At 41.4% G+C, this 25953-nt stretch overlaps 5 protein-coding genes and 1 long non-coding RNA gene across 7 annotated transcripts in view; 4 read left to right on the forward strand and 2 right to left on the reverse strand.

Moving 5' to 3' along the window:
- The window catches only part of LOC139549743 (gastrula zinc finger protein XlCGF17.1-like), a 627316-nt gene that overhangs the window by 343086 nt on the left and 258277 nt on the right, over positions 1-25953 (forward strand). The gene's annotated exons all lie outside the window — the stretch shown is intronic.
- LOC139548119 (zinc finger protein ZFP2-like) overlaps positions 1-25953 on the forward strand; it is a 408144-nt gene that overhangs the window by 212222 nt on the left and 169969 nt on the right. The gene's annotated exons all lie outside the window — the stretch shown is intronic.
- Positions 1-25953, forward strand: part of LOC139548854 (zinc finger protein 180-like) — a 300106-nt gene that overhangs the window by 115116 nt on the left and 159037 nt on the right. The gene's annotated exons all lie outside the window — the stretch shown is intronic.
- Positions 1-25953, forward strand: part of LOC139550153 (chemotaxis regulatory protein ChePep-like) — a 214713-nt gene that overhangs the window by 96082 nt on the left and 92678 nt on the right. The window lies entirely within an intron of this gene.
- On the reverse strand, positions 12336-21242 carry LOC139548726 (zinc finger protein 180-like). Its single transcript, XM_071358483.1, has 2 exons — positions 20643-21242; positions 12336-15558 (listed from the first exon to the last, which is right to left on the reverse strand). The coding sequence occupies exons 1-2, from the start codon at positions 21013-21015 to the stop codon at positions 14573-14575; spliced, it is 1359 nt and encodes a 452-aa protein (XP_071214584.1). The 5' UTR covers positions 21016-21242; the 3' UTR covers positions 12336-14572.
- Positions 22949-25532, reverse strand: LOC139550632 (uncharacterized). Its single transcript, XR_011670098.1, has 2 exons — positions 23765-25532; positions 22949-23281 (listed from the first exon to the last, which is right to left on the reverse strand). It is a non-coding gene; the product is annotated as an uncharacterized lncRNA (long non-coding RNA).

Raw genomic sequence — 25953 nt, forward strand, 5'->3', positions numbered from 1 at the left:
AACATGGCAGGCGAGACCCAAAACCTCAGATGATGTAAAGTAGGGTCTAAACTACAACCGATGGCAGGCGAGACCCAAAACCTCAGATGATGTAAAGTAGGGTCTAAACTACAACCGATGGCAGGCGAGACCCAAAACCTCAGATGATGTAAAGTAGGGTCTAAACTACAACCGATGGCAGGCGAGACCCAAAACCTCAGATGATGTAAAGTAGGGTCTAAACTACAACATGACAGGCGAGACTCAAAAACCTCAGATGATGTAAAGTAGGGTCTAAACTACAACCGATGGCAGGCGAGACTCAAAAACCTCAGATGATGTAAAGTAGGGTCTAAACTACAACATGGCAGGCAAGACCCAAAACCTCAGATGATGTAAAGTAGGGTCTAAACTACAACATGGCAGACGAGACCCAAAACCTCAGATGATGTAAAGTAGGGTCTAAACTACAACATGGCAGGCGAGACCCAAAACCTCAGATGATGTAAAGTAGGGTCTAAACTACAACATGGCAGGCGAGACCCAAAACCTCAGATGATGTAAAGTAGGGTCTAAACTACAACATGGCAGGCAAGACCCAAAACCTCAGATGATGTAAAGTAGGGTCTAAACTACAACATGGCAGGCAAGACCCAAAACCTCAGATGATGTAAAGTAGGGTCTAAACTACAACATGGCAGGCAAGACCCAAAACCTCAGATGATGTAAAGTAGGGTCTAAACTACAACATGGCAGGCGAGACCCCAAAACCTCAGGTGATGTAAAGTAGGGTCTAAACTACAACATGGCAGGCGAGACCCCAAAACCTCAGATGATGTAAAGTAGGGTCTAAACTACAACATGGCAGGCGAGACCCCAAAACCTCAGGTGATGTAAAGTAGGGTCTAAACTACAACATGGCAGGCGAGACCCAAAACCTCAGATGATGTAAAGTAGGGTCTAAACTACAACATGGCAGGCGAGACCCAAAACCTCAGATGATGTAAAGTAGGGTCTAAACTACAACATGGCAGGCGAGACCCCAAAACCTCAGATGATGTAAAGTAGGGTCTAAACTACAACATGGCAGGCGAGACCCCAAAACCTCAGGTGATGTAAAGTAGGGTCTAAACTACAACATGGCAGGCGAGACCCAAAACCTCAGATGATGTAAAGTAGGGTCTAAACTACAACATGGCAGGCGAGACCCAAAACCTCAGATGATGTAAAGTAGGGTCTAAACTACAACATGGCAGGCGAGACCCAAAACCTCAGATGATGTAAAGTAGGGTCTAAACTACAACATGGCAGGCAAGACCCCAAAACCTCAGATGATGTAAAGTAGGGTCTAAACTACAACATGGCAGGCGAGACCCAAAACCTCAGATGATGTAAAGTAGGGTCTAAACTACAACATGGCAGGCGAGACCCCAAAACCTCAGATGATGTAAAGTAGGGTCTAAACTACAACATGGCAGGCGAGACCCAAAACCTCAGATGATGTAAAGTAGGGTCTAAACTACAACATGGCAGGCGAGACCCAAAACCTCAGATGATGTAAAGTAGGGTCTAAACTACAACATGGCAGGCGAGACCCCAAAACCTCAGATGATGTAAAGTAGGGTCTAAACTACAACATGGCAGGCGAGACCCAAAACCTCAGATGATGTAAAGTAGGGTCTAAACTACAACATGGCAGGCGAGACCCAAAACCTCAGATGATGTAAAGTAGGGTCTAAACTACAACATGGCAGGCGAGACCCCAAAACCTCAGATGATGTAAAGTAGGGTCTAAACTACAACATGGCAGGCGAGACCCAAAACCTCAGATGATGTAAAGTAGGGTCTAAACTACAACATGTGCAAACAAGGAGTTTGCATGTTTTTAGATAATTGATGGTAAAAGGTTAAAAATGTAATAATTAAAAATAAAAAGAATTGGGGGGGGGGGGGGGGTTATAAAACAGTTTAACAACCCTTTATGTTTTTCAATGATATCAAACTCAACCGTTTCTCTATTCCAGTGATTAAAACATGGATGTCTCATGGTCTGGTGGGGAATAGAAAACGGGTCAACTTTGAACATTTAAAATAAATAAATGTAACCTTTATTTAACTAGGCAAGTCAGAACAAATTCTTATTTTTAATGAAGGCCTACCCGGGGAACAGTGGGTTAACTGCCTTGTTCAGGCGCAGAACGACAGATTTTCACCTTGTCAGCTCGAGGATTTCGATCTTGCAATCTTTTGGTTACTAGTCCAATGCTCTAACCACTAGGCTACCTGCCGCCCCCACATCTCCTGAATGTTTTGCCATTCAAGACATGGACACAGGGCTAGGCTACATCCTCTATATTTACAACAGGGCTACATCCTCTATATCTACAACAGGGCTAGGCTACATCCTCTATATCTACAACAGGGCTACATCCTCTATATCTACAACAGGGCTAGGCTACATCCTCTATATCTACAACAGGGCTACATCCTCTATATTTACAACAGGGCTACATCCTCTATATCTACAACAGGGCTAGGCTACATCCTCTATATCTACAACAGGGCTACATCCTCTATATCTACAACAGGGCTAGGCTACATCCTCTATATCTACAACAGGGCTACATCCTCTATATCTACAACAGGGCTAGGCTACATCCTCTATATATACAACAGGGCTACATCCTCTATATCTACAACAGGGCTAGGCTACATATTCTATATCTACAACAGAGCTAGGCTACATCCTCTATATCTACAACAGGGCTAGGCTACATCCTCTATATCTACAACAGGGCTAGGCTACATCCTCTATATCTACAACAGGGCTAGGCTACATCTTCTATATCTACAACAGGGCTACATCCTCTATATCTACAACAGGGCTACATCCTCTATATCTACAACAGGGCTAGGCTACATCCTCTATATCTACAACAGGGCTAGGCTACATCCTCTATATCTACAACAGGGCTAGGCTACATCCTCTATATCTACAACAGGGCTAGGCTACATCCTCTATATCTACAACAGGGCTACATCCTCTATATCTACAACAGGGCTACATCCTCTATATCTACAACAGGGCTGGGCTACATCCTCTATATCTACAACAGGGCTAGGCTACATCCTCTATATCTACAACAGGGCTAGGCTACATCCTCTATATCTACAACAGGGCTAGGCTACATCCTCTATATCTACAACAGGGCTAGGCTACATCCTCTATATTTACAACAGGGCTACATCCTCTATATCTACAACAGGGCTAGGCTACATCCTCTATATCTACAACAGGGCTAGGCTACATCCTCTATATCTACAACAGGGCTAGGCTACATCCTCTATATCTACAACAGGGCTACATCCTCTATATCTACAACAGGGCTACATCCTCTATATCTACAACAGGGCTAGGCTACATCCTCTATATCTACAACAGGGCTAGGCTACATCCTCTATATCTACAACAGGGCTACATCCTCTATATCTACAACAGGGCTAGGCTACATCCTCTATATCTACAACAGGGCTAGGCTACATCCTCTATATCTACAACAGGGCTACATCCTCTATATCTACAACAGGGCTAGGCTACATCCTCTATATCTACAACAGGGCTAGGCTACATCCTCTATATCTACAACAGGGCTAGGCTACATCCTCTATATTTACAACAGGGCTAGGCAACATCCAGAACGTATTAAACTGAGACCTCAGTAAAAGATGTCAAAAAATACAAGTTTTCCATTTCAATTTATAAAACGGGTCATATCATTAAAAAGTACCAAGAATCCATGTGAATTGTTTGAAGAGGATGCTATATCGTTACAAATCATATATGTATAAAAATGAGCTGGATCAGAAAGGCTACTTTTGAGATTGTCAAAAATGTATATATAAAAATAGATCTCAGAATCTAGACTCTATATATTAGAGCACACTATAAGGAGTATAATGACTCCAAGATAATCTAGACTCTATATGTTAGAGCACAATATAAGGAGTATAATGACTCCAAGATAATCTAGACTCTATATGTTAGAGCACACTATAAGGAGTATAATGACTCCAAGATAATCTAGACTCTATATGTTAGAGCACACTATAAGGAACATAATGACACCAAGATGTTGTCTGTATCATGTAGGGTTCAGAGGTCATGGGGTCTGACAGTATAATGACTAGATGTTGTCTGTATCATGTAGGGTTCAGAGGTCATGGGGTCTGACAGTATAATGACTAGATGTTGTCTGTATCATGTAGGGGTCAGAGGTCATGGGGTCTGACAGTATAATGACTAGATGTTGTCTGTATCATGTAGGGGTCAGAGGTCATGGGGTCTGACAGGAGGCATGTATAGGTCTAAAAAGGTCCTAAAATGGCCACTTTTATCATGGTTTTCTCAAACATGGTTTGTTACAAATGTTAAAAAAAACATATCGAACATACTTCCTCCAATGAGGTTTCTATGAGAGAATTGCCAAAACATTATATCCTGAGATACGAAAAATATTTCCCGGCCACGTTGGCATGGAATCACTCTCCAGTGTAATACAATGTAATTTGAGTCATGATAAGAGCAAGTCCATTCTGTGAGACATTAAAGATGTGATTTTGCATGTAAATCCATTGTTAAGGTTTTGTTGGTGACCCGCTCTTTGGTGGTATACACATCTTACAGTGTAGTTATCAATTCCTACATTAAATAATAACATATTCAAGCATCAACATTCAGTAGAACGATGCTTTAAAACCACGCATCAGTTCAACAATAGTTTGTGTGGCTGTTTTTAAGACAGTACTTACTGGTCTTAATCAGATCGCCTGTCTCCTCCTCCTGTTCTTGTTCTTCCTTCTTCTCCTCTTTCAATGTGACAGTTATCTCTCCCTCCTTCACTCCAAAAACTGCATCTCCTCTTTCTCTTCCTCCTCTTCTTTCACTGTAACATCCTCCTCCTCTTTCACTCTGAACGCGTCTTCCTCTTCTTTCACTGAAACGTCTTTCTCTTCTTCTTTCACGGTAACAGCCTCACCCTCTACTTGTTTTTGTATTGTAACAGCCTCCTCTTCCTCCTCCTCTTTCACGAGAACTTCTTTCTCCGTCCAGCAGACGTCCTCTTCTGTAGCAGGAGGAGAGTAGCTTAGTGAACTCATGGTCGGGGATGTTAGCTAACTAGCTAGCGTTCGTTAGCCTAGTGATAGGCTAATTTATCAAGCCAGCTACCTAACAACGTATATATGAAATTAAATGGGCAAACTAGCTAGCTATAAGACATACGTATTTTTAAAACACAGGTGCAACAATACAACGACTATTTTGTCTAGAAAGGTGGCTGACCAGGCTAGTTCTAAGCTAACTTAGCAAACCAGCTAGCTGACAAACAACGTAAACATATAATTAAATGGGCCAACAAGTACATACGACAGAAATGTGTTTAATACACAGCGACTAATATACACCAAAACAGTGTAAAGAGCGTGAATGTTGTAGCTGTGTTTGCTAGAAAGCTACCGAGGTGTCTGACTAGCTGTTGTTGTTGAAGAAGCGTCCCGTCCACTAGATTATACGTCACACTGGCAGCATCGCCTGAACCTAAAAGACGCACATCGCCATCTGCTGATTGGAGTGGGAAACGCAGTTGAGGAACCAAACGTTTATTTTTCATTTATTTCATAAAAGTTCAATATTATATAAAGTCGTTCAAAGAGAAGCATGTGTTGATTGATTCGTGTTTAATGAGTGAGAGTTTAAAACAAACTTTACACCCACTACATATTTGCATTGAACCATACTTCTGACATGGATCATTTTGACCCCAGAGGCATATCTTTGATCATAGCCCAAATGTGGGTTATTCAATTCCTCCAATTTTTCATGACTTTGTCAATCAACTTGTTCTTATTAAATCTAAATCATGGTTTAGTGTTTCTGTATCAAAATGGACTTTTAACAAATTCAAATCCTTTGGAGTCATTTTGACCCCAGCCAAAAGCACCTTTGATAAATAGGACGTTTATTTAAAATCAAAATCACATTTTATTGGTCACATAGACCTGTTTAGCAGATGTTATTGAGGGTGTAGTGAAATGCTTGTGTTTCTAGCTCCGACAGTGCAGTAATATCTAACAAGTAATATCTAACAATTTCACAACATATACCCAATACACACAAATCTAAGTATTTGAATCTAGGTTTCTCTGTAGACATGATCCATCCCACCAGAGGGTGGAGGGGCACCTGTATCAGTGGTTTTGACCAGATAGACACCTGCAGACACACAGTATAGTGCCTCCCATGTACTCTCCTATGATTGGACATTTCTATACCACGTATCATGTGACTGTGTACAAAACTGCCAATGGTAGAAAACTCTGCCAGAGGTATACAGTGCATTCGTTAAGTATTCACACCCCTTCACTTTTTCCACATTCAGTTACTTTACAGCCTTATTCTAAAATTGAATATTTTTCCCCTCATCAATCTACACACAATACCCCATAATGACATCACAATACCCCATAATGACAAACCAAAAACATTTTTTTCACATTTTTGCAAATGTATTTAAGTATTCAGACCCTTTACTATGAGACTCGAAATTGAGCTCAGATGCATCCTGATTCCATTGATCATCCTTGAGATGTTTCTACAACTTGATTGGAGTCCACCTGTGGTAAATTCAATTGATTGGAGATGATTTGGAAAGGCACAGACCTGTCTATATAAGGTCCCACAGTTCACAGTGCATGTCAGAGCAAAAACCAAGCCATGAGGTCAAAGGAATTGTCCATAGAGCTCTGAGACAGGACTGTGTCGAGGCACAGATCTGGGGAAAGGTACCAAAAAATGTATGCAGCATTGAAGGTCCCCAAGAACACAGTGGCCTCCATCATTCTTAAATGGAAGAAGTTTGGAACCACCAAGACTCTTCCCAGAGATGGTCGCCCGGCCAAACTGAGAAATGGGGGGAGAAGGGCCTTGGTCAGGGAGGTAAAAGAGAACCCGATGTTCACTCTGACAGAGCTCCAGAGTTCCTCTGTGGAGATGGGAGAACCTTCCAGAAGGACAACCATCTCTGCAGCACTCCACCAATCAGGCCTTTATGTAGCAATGATTAAATTGTCTATATTTATTTCAATGGACAATTCTGTGAACTGTTCTGTGAAAGGTGTAGGCTAGAGATGACATGCAGGAGCTTGCAGGGATTTGTAGTCTTGCATGTCGTCTATTTTGATGCTAATTAGCATTTTCGAATCCGAGAGAAAAGAGAGACAAATATATTGATACAAGTATTTGTATTTATTATGGATCCCCATTAGTTCCTGCCAAGGCAGCAGCTACTCTTCCTGGGGTTTATTATGGATCCCCATTAGTTCCTGCCAAGGCAGCAGTTACTCTTCCTGGGGTTTATTATGGATCCCCATTAGTTCCTGCCAAGGCAGCAGCTACTCTTCCTGGGGTTTATTATGGATCCCCATTAGTTCCTGCCAAGGCAGCAGCTACTCTTCCTGGGGTTTATTATGGATCCCCATTAGTTCCTGCCAAGGCAGCAGCTACTCTTCCTGGGGTTTATTATGGATCTCCATTAGTTCCTGCCAAGGCAGCAGCTACTCTTCCTGGGGTTTATTATGGATCTCCATTAGTTCCTGCCAAGTAAGGTCAGGGAGCGTGCCAGCCTGCCTGAACCGCCCCTGAATTAACAGGTATAAATGATGGGTTATGAATTAACAGGTATAAATGATGGGTTATGAACTAACAGGTAAAAATGATGGGTTATGAACTAACAGGTATAAATGATGGGTTATGAATTAACAGGTATAAATGATGGGTTATGAACTAACAGGTATAAATGATGGGTTATGAATTAACAGGTATAAATGATGGGTTATGAACTAACTGTAACGGTGTTCCTCTCTCTCTTCATACGAAGAGGAGGAGTAGTGATTCGACCAAGGCGCAGCGGGTTGTGAATACATAATGATTTATTAGAACACGACGAAAAACAAACTATACTTGAATAAACTAACAAAACAAATAAACGATGCAGACAGACCTGAACACGAACTTACAATCTAACGTGAAGAACGAATGAACAGGAACAGACTACATAAAACGAACAAACCGAAAACAGTCCCGTGTGGTGCACAGACACAGACACAGACACGGAAGACAACCACCCACAAACAAACAGTGTCAAAACACCTACCTTAATATGACTCTCAATCAGAGGAAATGAAAAACACCTGCCTCTAATTGAGAGCCATATTAGGTCACCCTTTAAACCAACATAGAAACAGAAAACATAGACTGCCCACCCAAACTCACGTCCTGACCAACTAACACATACAAAACTAACAGAAAACAGGTCAGGAACGTGACATAACCCCCCCCTTAAGGTGCGAACTCCGGGCGCACCAGCACAAAGTTTAGGGGAGGGTCTGGGTGGGCATCTGACCACGGTGGTGGCTCAGGCTCTGGGCGAGGTCCCCACCCCACCATAGTCAATCCCAGCTTCCGTTTCCCCCTACGACTGACCACCCTCCTATTCCACCCACTTAATTTAAGGGGCAACACCAAGATAAAGGACAGCTCCGGGACAAGGTAGCTCAGGACAGAGGGATAGCTCAGGACAGAGGGATAGCTCAAGATAGAGAGGTAGCTCAGGATAGAGAGGTAGCTCAGGATAGAGAGGTAGCTCAGGATAGAGGGGCAACTCCGGACTGAAGGGCAGCTCCGGACAGAGAGACAGCTCTGGACTGAGAGGCAGTTCTGGATAAATAGCCGCTTCGGGCTGAGGGGCAGCTCATGGCTGACTGACGGCTCTAAACGCTCATGGCAGGCTGACGGCTCTGGACGCTCATGGCAGGCTGACGGCTCTGGACGCTCATGGCAGGCTGACGGCTCTGGACGCTCATGGCAGGCTGACGGCTCTGGACGCTCATGGCTCACTGGCGGCTCTGGCAGACGAATGGCTCTAGCGGCTCCTGACTGACTATCGGCTCTGACGGCTCGGGACAGACGGGCGGCTCTAATGGCTCGGGACAGACGGATGGCTCAGATGGCGCTGGGGAGACGGATGGCTCAGATGGCGCTGGGGAGACGGATGGCTCAGATGGCGCTGGGGAGACGGATGGCTCAGATGGCGCTGGGGAGACGGATGGCTCAGATGGCGCTGCGGAGACGGATGGCTCTGGCTGATCCTGTCTGGCGGAAGGCTTTGGCTGCTCCTGTCTGGCGGAAGGCTCTAGCGGCTCCTGTCTGGCGGAAGGCTCTAGCGGCTCCTGTCTGGCGGAAGGCTCTGTAGGCTCATGGCAGACGGGCGGCTTTGAAGGCTCAATACAGACGGGCAGTTCATGCGGCGCTTGGCAGACGGACAGTTCAGGCGCCGTTGGGCAGACGGCAGACTCTGGCCGGCTGAGACGCACTGTAGGCCTGGTACGTGGTGCCGGAACTGGAGGCGCCGGAAATACCGGAACGTGCAGGCGTACTGGCTCTCTTGAGCATTGAGCCTGCCCAACCTTACCTGGTTGAATGCTCCCGGTCGCCCGACCAGTGCGGGGAGGTGGAATAACCCGCACCGGGCTATGTAGGCGAACCGGGGAAACCATGCGTAAGGCAGGTGCCATGTATGCCGGCCCGAGGAGACGCACTGGAGACCAGACGCGTTGAGCCGGCCTCATGACACCTGGCTCAATGCCCAATCTAGCCCTACCAGTGCGGGGAGGTGGAATAACCCGCACCGGGCTAAGCACACGTACAGGAGACACCGTGCACTCTACTGCGTAACACGGTGTCTGCCCGTACTCCCGCTCTCCACGGTTAGCCTGAGAAGTGGGCGCAGGTCTCCTACCTGCCCTTGGCCCAATATCTCTTAGCCACCCCCCCCCCCAATACATTTTTGGGTAGTACTCACGGGCTTTTCGGGCTTCCGTGCAAGACGCGTCCCCTCATAACGCCGGTTCCCTTCTCCGGTTGCCTCTGCTCTCCTCAGTGCCTCCAGCTGTTCCCATGGGAGGCGATCCCTTCCAGCCAGGATCTCCTCCCATGTGTAGCAACCTTTACCGTCCAAAACATCCTCCCATGTCCATTCCTCCTTCTTGCGTTGTCCCTTCCTCCCGTTACACCGCTGCTTGGTTCTGGTTATTTGGTGGGTGGTTCTGTAACGGTGTTCCTCTCTCTCTTCATACGAAGAGGAGGAGTAGTGATTCGACCAAGGCGCAGCGGGTTGTGAATACATAATGATTTATTAGAAAACGACGAAAAACAAACTATACTTGAATAAACTAACAAAACAAATAAACGATGCAGACAGACCTGAACACGAACTTACAATCTAACGTGAAGAACGAATGAACAGGAACAGACTACATAAAATGAACAAACCGAAAACAGTCCCGTGTGGTGCACAGACACAGACACAGACACAGACACGGAAGACAACCACCCACAAACAAACAGTGTGAAAACACCTACCTTAATATGACTTTCAATCAGAGGAAATGAAAAACACCTGCCTCTAATTGAGAGCCATATTAGGTCACCCTTTAAACCAACATAGAAACAGAAAACATAGACTGCCCACCCAAACTCACGTCCTGACCAACTAACACATACAAAACTAACAGAAAACAGGTCAGGAACGTGACACTAACAGGTATAAATGATGGGTTATGAACTAACAGGTATAAATGATGGGTTATGAATTAACAGGTATAAATGATGGGTTATGAACTAACAGGTATAAATGATGGGTTATGAACTAACAGGTATAAATTTTGGGTTATGAACTAACATGTATAAATGATGGGTTATGAATTAACAGGTATAAATGATGGGTTATGAATTAACAGGTATACATGATGGGTTATGAATGAACATGTATAAATGATGGGTTATGAATTAACAGGTATAAATGATGGGTTATGAATTAACAGGTATAAATGATGGGTTATGAACTAACACATCCCCTCCAGGCATTTCAATACATTCAGGATTTCTTATAGTGAGCATAACATGACAATACATGACATCTAAATAGCTGAATATGATTATGGACTAACAGTCTAACAGTTTGAAGGACACAACTCATGTTATTCTGGTTAAACAGTGAGAGACTAGTTGATTTAAGGAGTGGGGATTTTTTGACAATTAGGAAATAATATGTCATGTTTTACTCGTACCTCAGCCAGCATTGTGAATGGTTAGTAAATAATATGTCATGTTTTACTCGTACCTCAGCCAGCATTGTGAATGGTTAGGAAATAATATGTCATGTTTAACTCATACCTCAGGCAGCATTGTGAATGGTTAGGAAATAATATGTCATGTTTTACTGGTACCTCAGCCAGCATTGTGAATGGTTAGGAAATAATATGTCATGTTTTACTGGTACCTCAGCCAGCATTGTGAATGGTTAGGAAATAATATGTCATGTTTTACTCGTACCTCAGCCAGCATTGTGAATGGTTAGGAAATAATATGTCATGTTTTACTGGTACCTCAGCCAGCATTGTGAATGGTTAGGAAATAATATGTCATGTTTTACTCGTACCTCAGCCAGCATTTTGAATGGTTAGGAAATAATATGTCATGTTTTACTCGTACCTCAGCCAGCATTGTGAATGGTGTCTGATGCAGTGACATACTAGACCAGGGCAGTAAATCTAATACTTAGGTGTTTTTAGTCATGCATGAAAGGTCTGTGGTGTTTCTGTGGTTATAAGTTACATCTCTGGCCAAGCTGGCAGGGTCTGAATCAAACCCAATGTCCACCTGGTACACTGACAGGGTCTGAATCAAACCCAATGTCCACCTGGCACACTGGCAGGGTCTGAATCAAACCCAATGTCCACCTGGTACACTGGCAGGGTCTGAATCAAACCCAATGTCCACCTGGCACACTGACAGGGTCTGAATCAAACCCAATGTCCACCTGGCAGGGTCTGAATCAAACCCAATGTCCACCTGGTACACTGGCAGTGTCTGAATCAAACCCAATGTCCACCTGGTACACTGGCAGTGTCTGAATCAAACCCAATGTCCACCTGGTACACTGGCAGTGTCTGAATCAAACCCAATGTCCACCTGGTACACTGGCAGTGTCTGAATCAAACCCAATGTCCACCTGGCACACTGGCAGGGTCTGAATCAAACCCAATGTCCACCTGGCACACTGGCAGGGTCTGAATCAAACCCAATGTCCACCTGGTACACTGGCAGTGTCTGAATCAAACCCAATGTCCACCTGGCACACTGACAGGGTCTGAATCAAACCCAATGTCCACCTGGTACACTGGCAGGGTCTGAATCAAACCCAATGTCCACCTGGCACACAACATTTTTCATTTTCAACAAATGAACTGGGTTGGTTGAAAAGTTATACTAAACTTACATACCAGCACTATTTTGACATAGTGGAAGATATACTGAATTTATACTGTTTTTCATACTAAGATGGACCAAGATATGTGTTGCTTTTGCACATATTTGTTCATTGGTTTTGCAAGAGTCTGTTGATTGGTCAGTCATTGGATTTGTTTTGCAATATGTTCAAATCAAATCAAGCTTTATTTATACAGCACATTTCAGACATGGATGCAACACAATGGCTTCACAGGAAAAAAATATATAAAAAACAATGAAAATAAAAATAAATATTTACTAGACAACAAACATAAGAGGATAAAAAACAGAAGAATAACAACTGAAAGACTAATGAGCATCCTAAGGAAAATCCATTGATTAAAATATTAACAATTGGATGCAACATCCAACCCGAACGAGATGGACAAGCCAGCACAGGTGTACCACATACTGACTAACGAGATGGACAAGCCAGCACAGGTGTAACACATTCTAACTAACGAGATGGACAAGCCAGCACAGGTGTACCACATACTGACTAACGAGGTGACACAAATCAGTGCGTCCTACGTGCTAACGAACTATACGTGTTAAAGTCCAACCTCAAAATATAAATGAAAAACCGAAGCCTGTAACACCTTCCCCCTTAAGACAACAAATAAATCCTATATTTTCATTGGACAAGTTTGCTCACCACCAACAGAAAACAACTTCTATTTCACATTATAATCAACTACAATGCTAAACCTTCTACAATATAAACATGGTGTCTACTGGCTGTCAACAATTAAAAACAAGAAAAAACTGAACAAATAATAAAATACAATATCATATTTCTCCCTTTTGTTCCTATAGAATCTTAAAACTAGTTTTGAAAAACTCACTGGCTTCTAGAACTCTCGTCTTCCTAAAACTCACTCGCTTCTAGAACTCTCGTCCTCTTGGAACGAGCCCAAACAAAACTCATCTCCAATACGGAAAAACGTGCAGTCAAAATAAATTGTGATCCTTGATAACGCACTGGCTAAACGCAAAACACAAATATTTTTGACTGCCCACCCTTGAGACAATCAGCAACCAAGTTGTCCTTACCACAGACATATCTGATTTCAAGATGAAACTCCTGCAATATCCGTAGTAACTTTCCACCTCACTGCGGAGCTTCTCTCTCTTTTCAGGATTCACTCGATAGGCATGTTGTTGGATCGGGGCCCAGTCCCCAATGTCATGCTCTAGTACATTTGGGTTGGCACATCTGAGAATGAACCCTGATATTATAAAAACAGGGCAACAATGTCAATATAATTGTACCAAAAAATGTCAGTTGGTTGCATGAATAAATATCACTACTAAATGTTACATGAAATATTTGGTTGCATTTTTTATTATCTTATTTTCAATGGCTTTTCAATTACATTGTGCTAGGTGGGATAGCCCCATGTCAAAACACAGTTTAAACGTGTCCAAATCAATAACCAATATGCAGAAACAGTTTGGGATCAATTGAAAACCTAACATGTGGTAAATACACAAACATCTGCCACAATAATTGTCTTTTTGAAAACAAGCTCCTTATAAACTGCACAAGCACCAAAAACACTGTTGTTTTGACAAGTAGCAATAAATCCCGGATATCGATTAGGGGGGAAATCAGGTTGTACGTGCTATTGAAACTAACAACAACAAAAAAACATGGAAATGGGAGATATCTTTTAGCTCACTGGTTAGAGGACAACCTGTAGAAGACAGTCAGCTACATTTTGGAGTGATGCATTTAAGTTTAGGGGTCTCTAAACAAAGGAACACAACACTTATTTGTCATCACTCATCGATATTATGTTGAAATCAGTTGATTCTGGGAATAATGTGTACATCACTGGTTAGAGGACAACTCTTTTTTTGTTAGTCACTTTGTGTTAAATCACATAAATAGTACTCTTCCAATTCAGAGCCTGGATTTCCCCCAATGAGCCTAATATCCATATCATGTTGAAACCAATTGATAAGGGGGCAAACGTTTAGGGTTCTACATTGTGACATTCTGACTGACTGACTGCAGAGTATATTAATATACTATATATTAAAACATTCTACATTATGACATCATTAAAATACTCCTACTACAATGTTAAAACATTCTACATTGTGACATTAATTCATTGATATCATGAAACAACTCCTTCATATATACATTTTCTGATATTTGATCAGAGATCTTTCATCAGATTATCTCTGGTCACAGCTAAGAGGTTTCTCTCCTGTGTGTGTTCTCTGGTGTATAGTTAGATAGCTAGAAGTAGAAAAACTCTTCCCACATTGATTACAGCGCGGATTCTCTCCCGTGTGTGTTCTATGGTGTATAGTTAGATAGCCAGAAGAAGAAAAACTCTTCCCAAATTGACCACAGCTATAAGTTCTCTCTCCAGTGTGTGTTCTCTGGTGCACTGTCAGATTGCTAGATTGCCTAAAACTCTTCCCACATTGATCACAGCTATATGGTTTCTCTCCTGTGTGTATTCTATGGTGTATAGTTAGATAGCTAGCAGAAGAAAAACTCTTCCCACATTGATCACAGCTATATGGTTTCTCTCCTGTGTGTGTTCTATGGTGTATAGTTAGATAGCCAGATCGAACAAAACTCTTCCCACATTGATCACAGCTATAAGGTTTCTCTCCTGTGTGTATTCTTTGGTGCACTGTCAGATAGCCAGATCGAACAAAACTCTTCCCACATTGATCACAGCTATAAGGTTTCTCTCCTGTGTGTATTCTTTGGTGCACTGTCAGATAGCCAGATCGAACAAAACTCTTCCCACATTGATCACAGCTATAAGGTTTCTCTCCTGTGTGTTTTCTCTGGTGCACTGTCAGATCTCCAGATTGCCTAAAACTCTTTCCACATTGAGCACAGCCATATGGTTTCTCTCTTGTGTGATGTCTTTGATGTATTTTAAGTTTTACTGATGAGGTGAATCTCTTCCCACATTGACCACAGATATAAGCTTTCTCTCCTGTGTGGATTCTCTGATGAATTTTAATGCCTGATGAGGTGAATCTCTTCCCACAGTCAGAGCAGCGGTGAGATTTCTTCCCTGTGGGTCTCCACTGGTGTTTCTTGAGGTGTTCTGATGTGGAGAGACTCTTCTCTGCCTCTTCAGCATCATGTTGTTGTTGAGGCTCCCCAGAGGATCCACGATAGTCCCGTATCTCTCCTGTGTGAACAACAAAGTCAGACGGTTAAAGGCCCACAACAGCAGAAATCCACTGTTTATTTGAGGTAAAAGGTGATGCCCAGAGCGTACCCATGCAGTTGTACAACAATTGATGTCTGTTAAATTATTTTACAATTGTCTTAAGACAGTCAAGACCTAAGCAGTGTGCCAGACTAGACGACCTTTGGTCTCCAAAAAAGGCCCCTTTCTGTGTTCTGTGCTAAAATTGCAGGAGGGCGATGCACACACAATTTGATTGCAGAAACCGCTAGTTATGGATGTAGTATATCTGCTAATGAGGAAACCACTAGTTATGGATGTAGTATATCTGGTAATGAGGAAACCACTAGTTATGGATGTAGTATATCTGCTAATGAGGAAACCACTAGTTATGGGTGTAGTATATCTGGTCGTAGAAACTCCTCCCTGCTAATGAGGAAACCACTAGTTATGGATGTAGTATATCTGCCTGGAACAAAAATGGTGAAGAAAGATTTTAGTTTTCCACAATGTATTCTGAATATTACAGCGCAAGATCAGGAGTGCTACTCAAGGAAACTCACATTAAGTTCTGTGTCTATTCACTAATTCACCACCATGGGGGAAAACTCAGGGGAGTTCTCATAGGCTGACAGCAAAAACAGCCTCCATTTACAGGTTGCTTATGAGTGCATTTCACATTACTTTTGGATAATAACTGTAACGATCGTTTGAATCTCCTGCTTAATATGTTTGTGTTATTGTCGCAAATCAACTGCTTTATACTTATAAAACACTTCAACCAGTAAAATGCTCTTTAGCTAGCTTTGCCATCAGCCTGAAACTGAGGGTTTGTACATTAAGTGTTTAACAAATTGGCCCATAACTTGACCTAACAACAACATAGACCTACTGTAGGACCCATAACTTCACCTAACAACAAGATAGACCTACTGTAGGACCCATAACTTCACCTAACAACAACATAGACCTACTGTAGGACCCATAACTTCACCTAACAATAACATAGACCTAGGACTATAAATAATTTAATATTTCAGGTGAAACATGGAAACTAAAATGTCTTTTTCATGACATCTCATAACCTGATCACCAGATCATTTTGTGAATAATCCCACTAGGCTACTCTGTAATGTGTTGTCATTCTAAATGTCCTGAATAAAGGAAAATAGCTCTGTGTGTTGTACAATAGCCTATCCATCAAGGAACAGTTCTCTACACATTATGAGCAAAGTATCTCTGTGTCCAAACAGACTAACGAGGCCCTACTGTAAATCAAGCAGACAATAAAATTATAAACATCAATTTGTTAGGGATGTTGGATCCAACGTGGAGGACGGCATAACTGTCTTTACCAGAGTAATGAATGAAGAAGCACTTTGCTTGTTGTTGCATGTCGTGATGTTTGCTGGTTGAACAGCTACAGTATTAAGAATGGTGTGTAATTATTGAAGAACCGCGTTAATGACAGTATCCATTTGGGTGTCAATAAAGTTAAGGTGACTCTCGGTTAAAACCATTGGATTTTGCAAACTCTGAAGTTATTTAGGATTCCATGAATCATCATTGTCCATGAAAACTGTTTTCCCAGCGTAACATAAGGAGACACTAAATGCGTCAGTTTTGTCAATTTATTCATTGTCTTTCATTTTTGAAACACTCCTGTCAATTTTGAGTAAGGACGCACACCTGATTACGCATATAGAAGTAGGACTAGTCTACCTGGCCTGAGCGCAAATGAAGGCCTATAAATGTGCCCATTTGAGGATGTCTGATAGTATTTCTGATTGTCTTAATGCTGCACCACTAATGAGTTGTGGAGCTTCTCAAAGTACATTTCTCTTCACCTCTAACAGCATGTAAACAAAGTCTAATCAAAATCAATTTCAAATGACAATAGTTCCTTAAAGTATTTGAAAAATATTTCCAGCCCTCGCCCTTTCGATAACCACTCATCATGAAAGGGAAAAATGTAATGCTCTGATCCAGTGGAAATGTCATAAAATACCTGATTATTTCTTATCCCTTACACAAATAGCCTACAGCTGTGTCTGTCCAGAACTCACTGGAGCAGGAAACTGAGGGCCTAGAATATTTTATACAATGATGCAAGCTTGTTGTAGACAGGCCATGTGCAGCCAAAGTGATATGCAAGATATTTTTATCAGGATATTTTCTAAATGCAGAATGCAATGTTTTTATGTGTTGGCTTTATGTAGGCAATTTTTTACATAGTGGGCTATAAAAGTTACTTTTAGATTTGTATAATTTTCATTTAGATAGAATGTAGATTAATCACAGACAATGATTTTGAGATACTATTATAAATGAAATGAAACTGTTCCAGTAAAATGAACATATGAAAATCATAACTGGCACCAGATCAGTAGAAATGGTAAGATACATTTGCACTCCAAATGTAGTTTGCTGACTGCTTGTGTAGCCTATTACCAGCAACGTCAGAATTTATGAAGGCCGTCAGGAGGTGGATCGGGAAGAGTTTCTTCTCTTCTGGTTGGGCTATATTGATGTAATGGCAAGAAAATAAATTGGCTGAAAATTATACAATGACTTATCAACAGCTCTAACAATTTGACCCCACAGGAAATCTACACTGGCAATTCTAGAATAAACTATATATCCTAGAAACCTGGTTAAACTATCATTATGACATCATGGATGAATTCTAGAATATACTATATAGCCTCGAAACCTGGTTAAACTATCATTATGACATCATGGATGAATTCTAGAATATACTATATAGCCTAGAAACCTGGTTAAACTATCATTATGACATCATGGATGAATTCTAGAATATACTATATATCCTAGAAACCTGGTTAAACTATCATTATGACATCATGGATGACTTCTAGAATATACTATATATCCTAGAAACCTGTTTAAACTATAATTATGACATCATGGATGAATTCTAGAATATACTATATATCCCAGAAACCTGGTTAAACTATCATTATGACATCATGGATGACTTCTAGAATATACTATATATCCTAGAAACCTGGTTAAACTATAATTATGACATCATGGATGAATTCTAGAATATACAAAATAGCCTAGAAACCTGGTTAAACTATCATTATGACATCATGGATGAATTCTAGAATATACTATATATCCTAGAAACCTGGTTAAACTATCATTATGACATCATGGATGAATTCTAGAATATACTATATAGCCTAGAAACCTGGTTAAACTATCATTATGACATCATGCATGGCCAGTCCTTGTATTCATAGTGTAGTGAATTCAGGGGGTTGCTCTGAGCTGAACTCAAACCTGGGTCCAGCGACTGTCAAGCCAACACCTTATAACTGTTATGCCAAGATGTCTGAACTTCTTGACGAGGTCGCTAGGTGTTGGATTACGGTTGATACAATAGCTTTCTCTATGAATTTGAGAGTGGTTACATTTCTCCAGCCCCCATCCCTCAGCTGTTTACCAAACCAAGTCTCTGGGCAGCCATTTTGTTGCTGTTTAAATGCTAGGTTGTCCCTTTAAAAAAGCCACACAAGAATCAATCAACCAATAACAAAGCTGTAATTCCACCACTGTTTTGCATACCACTGCTGGCTTGCTTCTGAAGCTAAGCAGGGTTGGTCCTGGTCAGTCCCTGGATGGGAGACCAGATGCTGCTGGAAGTGGTATTGGAGGGCCAGTAGGAGGCACTCTTTCCTCTGGTCTAATAAAATATCCCAATGCCCCAGGGCAGTGACACTGCCCTGTGTGTAGGGTGCCGTCTTTCGGATGGGACGTTAAACGGGTGTCCTGACTCTCTGATGTCATTAAAGATCCCATGGCACTTATCGTAAGAGTAGGGGTGTTAACCCCGGTGTCCTGGCTAAATTCCCAATCTGGCCCTCAAACCATCATGGTCACCTAATAATCCCCAGTTTACAATTGGCTCATTCATCCCCCTCCTCTCCCCTGTAACTATTCCCCAGGTCGTTGCTGCAAATGAGAACGTGTTCTCAGTCAACTTACCTGGTAAAATAACGGTAAAATAAAAAATAAAATAAAAATAAGATGATGGATGGGGCTGGAGAAATGTAACTACTTTCAAATTCATAGACAGACCTATGGATGCAAGGACTGACCATCCATGATATCAACATTATAGTTTTAACCATGTTGAGGCTATACAGTGTTGATTTACATTGTTTCTATACATTGGAGTAAAAAAAGCTTATTTGGGGTTCTGATGGGGTACAACAGTTGAACTAAACTCATGAGGCATGTGTTATATTCTTCAAGAATCAATGGCTAGAAATAAATAGTTTAAAAGTCAAAATATGGATGTAGCAATTGCAGATTTCCCCTTTACCACCACACATCCTTCCAGTTCTCTGCTGCCAATGACTGGAACGAATTTCAAAAATCGCTGAAGCTGGAGACTTATATTTCCCTTACCAACTTTAAACATCAGCTATCTGAGCAGCTAATCGATCGCTGCAGCTGTACATAGTCCATCTGTAAATAGTCCACCCAATCTACCTACCTCATCCCCAAACTGTTTTATTTACTTTTCTGCTCTTTTGCACACCAGTATCTCTACTTGCACATCATCATCTGCTCATTTATCACTCCAGTGTTAATCTGCTAAATTGTAATTCTTCGCTACTATGGCCTATTTATTGCCTACCTCATGCCTTTTGCACACACTATATATAGACTAACTTTTTTTCTACTGTCATTGACTTGCTTATTGTGTTATTGGCTTGTTTATTGTATGTTATTCCATGTGTAACTCTGTGTTGTTGTCTGTGTCACACTGCTTTGCTTTATCTTGGCCAGGTCGCAGTTGTAATTGAGAACGTGTTCTCAACTGGCCTACCTGGTTAAACTATCATTATGACATCATGGCCTACCTGGTTAAACTATCATTATGACATCATGGCCACCTGGTTAAACTATCATTATGACATCATGATCACCTGGTTAAACTATCATTATGACATCATAGCCACCTGGTTAAATAAAGGTTAAATAAAAAAAATTAAACATCAGTTCAACAACTGCAGAGTTTGTGTCTCTGTTTTTAAGACAGTACTTACTTGTGTTAATCAGGGAACGGTCTCTCAAAACCATATTATGGCTAAGTTCATCCTTAGAACCATTGGATGCCTTAAGATGCGTTTGGGAAACCGGGCCCAGATATCCAGTTTCCTCCTCCTCCTCTTTCACCCAAAAAGCTGCATCCTCCTCCTCTTCTTTTACTGTAAAATCTTCTTCCTCTTTAACTCTGAACGCATCTTCCTCTTCTTTCACTGAAACGTCTTTCTCTTCTTTTTTCACGGTAACAGCCTCCCCCTCTAATTCTTGTTTTACTGTGATATCCTCCTCTTCCTTCTCCTCTTTGACGAGAGCTTCTTTCTCCGTCCAGCAGTCCTCCTCTTCATTAACAAGAGAGTAGTTTAGTGACCTCATGGTTGGAGATGTTAGCTAGCTAGGCTAATGCTAACTTAACCAGTCCGCAAGATGAATAAAAACAATACCGTAAATATGAAATTAAAACGGATAACTAACTATACGACAGAAGTGGGTTTAAAATACGGTGGCTAATATACACTAAAGAGCTTTATTGGTTGGTCTATTTTGTCTAGCAAGCTACCGATGTGGCTGACGAAATGTTGCTGCTGTTGAAAGAAGCGTTCCGTCCACTAGATTATACGTCACAGTAGCAGCATTGCCTTAAAGTCGCAGACCGCAATCTGCTGAATGGAGTGGGTAACGCAGTTGAGTAAAATGTCAATTTCATTTTCAGACAAAAAGGAGGTAGGAATCAGGGACGTAGCTAGTCCTAAAATATTAATTAGCCACCCCCCTAAATAAATCAATATCAGTCAATATATTTTTTCTGTGATTTCTCATTTTCGTCAACCGTTCCATCGCATCTTAAACTTCTTACAAGGCCGGTACTAGGACCGGGGGAGGCTGCTGCTGCACTAGTGACTGTTAGACTTTCTTCAGCAAAGATATACTAGGAGAGAGGGGAACCTCTACACAGAACTGAACTGAATCAAAGATGGCGGACAGAAATACTAGGAGAGAGGGGTACGCATACACTGAACTGAATCAAAGATGGCGAACAGAAATACTAGGAGAGAGGGGTAAGCCTACACAGAACTGAATCAAAGATGGCGGACAGAAATACTAGGAGAGAGGGGTACGCATACACTGAACTGAATCAAAGATGACGAACAGAAATACTAGGAGAGAGGGGAACCCCTACACAGAACTGTAGGATGGAAGCAACTGTAAGGAATTATAACGTCATAAAAAATCATGCAAAAACATGTACAGTTGACAGGAATGTTAGTTCATGTAGAGACAAACGATTATGCATTTTTTTTTACATAAAATTAATTTACGGAAATCGTGATTTAGCCAGCTAGCTGACTAGTTAACATTAGCCAGCTAGCTGGCTAGCTTTATGGGTGTTGTGACATGAGTATGAAATTGTAATTCTGGTTGTTTAGGGACTCCTGAAACAACCAGCAAACCAGACTGTCGTTTTGTGTAACAGTGGATGTAAAGAATCTAGCTAGCTGAAGATTTTACTGCAAATTGAATGTACAATTTTGTAAGCTTTCCTTGCTGATATTTACCATGCAGATAGATGAAATCACGTAGCTAGCTATGTTCTTGCTTATTGTGCAGTGGATGATTAAAAGCCCTGTATGCCCATGGATGTGTAGCTAGCTATCTAGCCGATCTGTGTATGGACCCAAACGTTTGGTATACATATTAGTTCAGAACCTAGCTATGAACCTCAGCTATCACAGCCAGTTGTATCAACTTCAAAACAGTCTGAATGACATTAATGAAGCCTATGGATTGAGTAGAATATAATATCATGTTGTGCCAAGAATGCAAGTCGTTATTATATACATGTAGTTATTACCATGCATGAGATCCCCACATTGTAGCCTTTACATTTAATATATTCACTGATCATGTACTCTACCTTGGCAAATAAAGGTGCAGTATAGGTATGAATGTCTTTGAGATTATTTTTCAGTCATATCCAATACCAGGAGAATCAAATTCCAGTCTTTGAAAGACGCTGTGTCTTCATGTATGTATTACAATTATACACTTCAACAGTGTTTACCAATCTTGGTCCTGGGACATCAATGGTTACACATTGTAACTAATAGACTAGAAATAAGATTTAACTAGTTAATTCATATATACAGAAACATAATGTTAAAAAACAGTACACTACACTTCCTATGCATCATGTAAATACTCCAACACCGGTTCATCTCAATATCTAATGCCCTTCATCTGCATTGATCTGATAAACACAGGATAGGTGGAGTATTTCATCACATTACACTTCATTTCAACCAGTAGAAAATGTGAAACGCTTTATTGAAAAGCTCATTATCCAAGTGTTATAAATACAAGTTCAATCTGTACTTCAATGCACATCTGTTGTGCATTATAAAAACAGAGGAAGAAAGAGGTAGGGGTGGGATAGGTGTAAAAGACAGAAAGGGAAAGAGGTAAGCACATAGGAGCAGGGAAGGCAGCACATGATTAATGAATCACAGTGCTACCTAAATATTCTCTCAGTTCATCACAATTACATAATAGTGTCTCTAGTCGGCCTAAAGGTTATCTTAAAAGCAGTTGAGGTGGTCGATGATGGGACTGGGGGTTGGCATCCTCTCACATCAAAACATATCTGCAGATGAGAGACAGATGGAGAGAGAGAGCATGTTTAAGCCTTGTGTTTTTATTTTTTATTCTAACATTGTTAGTCATCAATCAGGAGGTGAAATGCAAAACTGACCTTGGATCATTAACTCTGGGACTACTGCATCTACCTGTATTTCAATGTAAAGCATCTCTTTAATAATACTTCCTGTATAATATAAACTGACCTGGGATCATTAACTCTGGGACTACTGCATCTCTCTGTATTTCAATGTAAAGCATCTCTTTAATAATATTTCCTGTATAATATAAACTGACCTGGGATCATTAACTCTGGGACTACTGCATCTCTGTCTGTATTTCAATGTAAAGCATCTCTTTAATAATACTTCCTGTATAATATAAACTGACCTGGGATCATTAACTCTGGGACTACTGCATCTATCTGTATTTCAATGTAAAGCATTTCTTTAATAATACTTCCTGTTGTCCTGACCAAGTGACCTCTCACCTCTGATCATGCTGTGCCCTCGATGTAGCCAGTTCAGATGCAGGAGGGGTTCACCGACACAGCTGATATAACCTAGAGGATTTAGGGAGAAGCGGAGAGAGGGATGAAGTGAAGGAGAGAGACTGTTATTGAGAAAATAAGGTAGTTAAAGCCACAGTGTTCAACAGGAATCTGTGTGTGGCCTCACCTGGTGTCCACACCACACTAAGTGGCTGCAGAGTACTTTATGCTGAAAAACATGAACGGACACACAAGGACAAACAATATAGCGTAGTTATAGAAATAATGAAGTGTCTTACTATTCTCCATGGTTGGCCCTCTTGCCTATTATTTGAAGGTGGAAGGAGCCACAGTTATACACCTGAACCTGCTTACTGCACAACACAATCCATCAATCAGATTGATACATGAGTGTGTAGGTGTGGGTTATAGAGTGTCTAATTGTTTTACATTTTTTCAATATTAGTGATTTAAAACAGCCTGTTTTGTTTTTGCACAGACATCACACCCTTACCTAAACAGCACCCTCACCTGAGAAGTAGAAATCAAAGGGAGAGAAACTGTGAATTGAATAACTGCAGTTGACATAGCTAAGTAAATGGAAGAATACTCTTATTGCAATGTGAATGGCTCTTAAAAGAGCCTTTGGTTGTGCATAGTGTAGTCTATGGTGTTGCCAGGGAACAGTGCCCTCTTAAAAGCCTTTGGTTGTGCATAGTGTAGTCTATGGTGTTGCCAGGGAACAGTACCCTCTTTGAAGAAGTAGGAGGTGAAGATCTCCTGCACACGGATTGCCTCTCTTGCTGCGTTGTTGGACCCCATCCTTGAAACATCCTGCAGAGCAGCAGACTCTTCCTCTGGCACACGGCGGTAGCCTTCACAGATCCGAGCTGCAGATCCCCTCCTGGTCCTCTTGTCCATCCTCATGAAGTTACGCAGGACACAGGTAGCCTTCACACACCTGAATTCCTCCAGAAGGCAGTCCCAGATGACCCTGGTCACCCAACCTTGCAGTGCCCTACACGGTAACTGTAGGCAATCGTTTTGAAGGAATCTCCAGTTACAAGGTACGCTTTATCTGTCATCTTCAGAAAAGTTTGATTATTTTAAGCACAAAGTCATACACACTGTTTTGTTCATGAATAATGTTGTATATTTAGAGGTTACTCATAAGTGGATGGTATTGTTAAGATGCACTTGTAATTGTACTTTTTAGGATGATATCAACATTCTGAATTCAACATGTGGTTAAAAGCTAGCTAAGGTATTAGCTCCTCGAATGATCCTACTCCGCTAGCCAGCACCTCTCCTAAACAGGTGTTCACCGGACGTGCTACCTGTCCCAGACCTGCTGTTTTCAACTCTCTAGAGACCGCAGGAGCGGTAGAGATACTCTCAATGATCGGCTATGAAAAGCCAACTGACATTTACTCCTGAGGTGCTAACCTGTTGCACCCTCGACAACCACTGTGATTATTATTATTTGACCATGCTGGTCATTTATGATTATCCTCTTCGTCCTCCTCTTTGACGAGAGCTTATTTCTCTGTCCAGCAGACCTCCCCTTTATCAGGAGGAGAGTAGCTTAGTGAACTCATGGTCAGAGATGTTAGCAAGCTAGGCTAATGCTAACTTAACCAGCCAACAAGTACATACGACAGAAGTGTGTTTAATACACAGCGCCTAATATACACCAAAACAGTGTAAAGAGCGTGAATGTTGTAGCTATGTTTGCTCGAAAGCTACCGAGGAGCCTGACTACCTGTTGTTGTTGAAGGAGCGTCCCGTCGACTAGATTATACGTCACACTGGCAGCATCGCCTGAACCTAAAAGACGCACATCGCCATCTGCTGACTGGAGTGGGAAACGCAGTTGATGAACCAAAAGTTTATTTTTAATTTATTTCAAAAAAGTGTAATATTATATTAAGTCGTTCAAAGAGAAGCATGTGTTGATTGATTCGTGTTTAATGAGTGAGAGTTTAAAACAAACTTTACACCCACTACACGTTTGCATTGAACCATACTTCTGACATGGATCATTTTGACCCCAGAGGCAATTTGTAAGTCGCTCTGGATAAGAGCGTCTGCTAAATGACTTAAATGTAAATGTAATGTAAATGCATATCTTTTATCATAGCCAAAATGTGGTTTATTCGATTCTTCATGACTTTGTCAATCAACTTGTT

The sequence above is a fragment of the Salvelinus alpinus genome, chromosome 2 (genome assembly GCF_045679555.1).
Source record: "Salvelinus alpinus chromosome 2, SLU_Salpinus.1, whole genome shotgun sequence".
NCBI classification, from domain to species: Eukaryota; Metazoa; Chordata; class Actinopteri; order Salmoniformes; family Salmonidae; genus Salvelinus; species Salvelinus alpinus.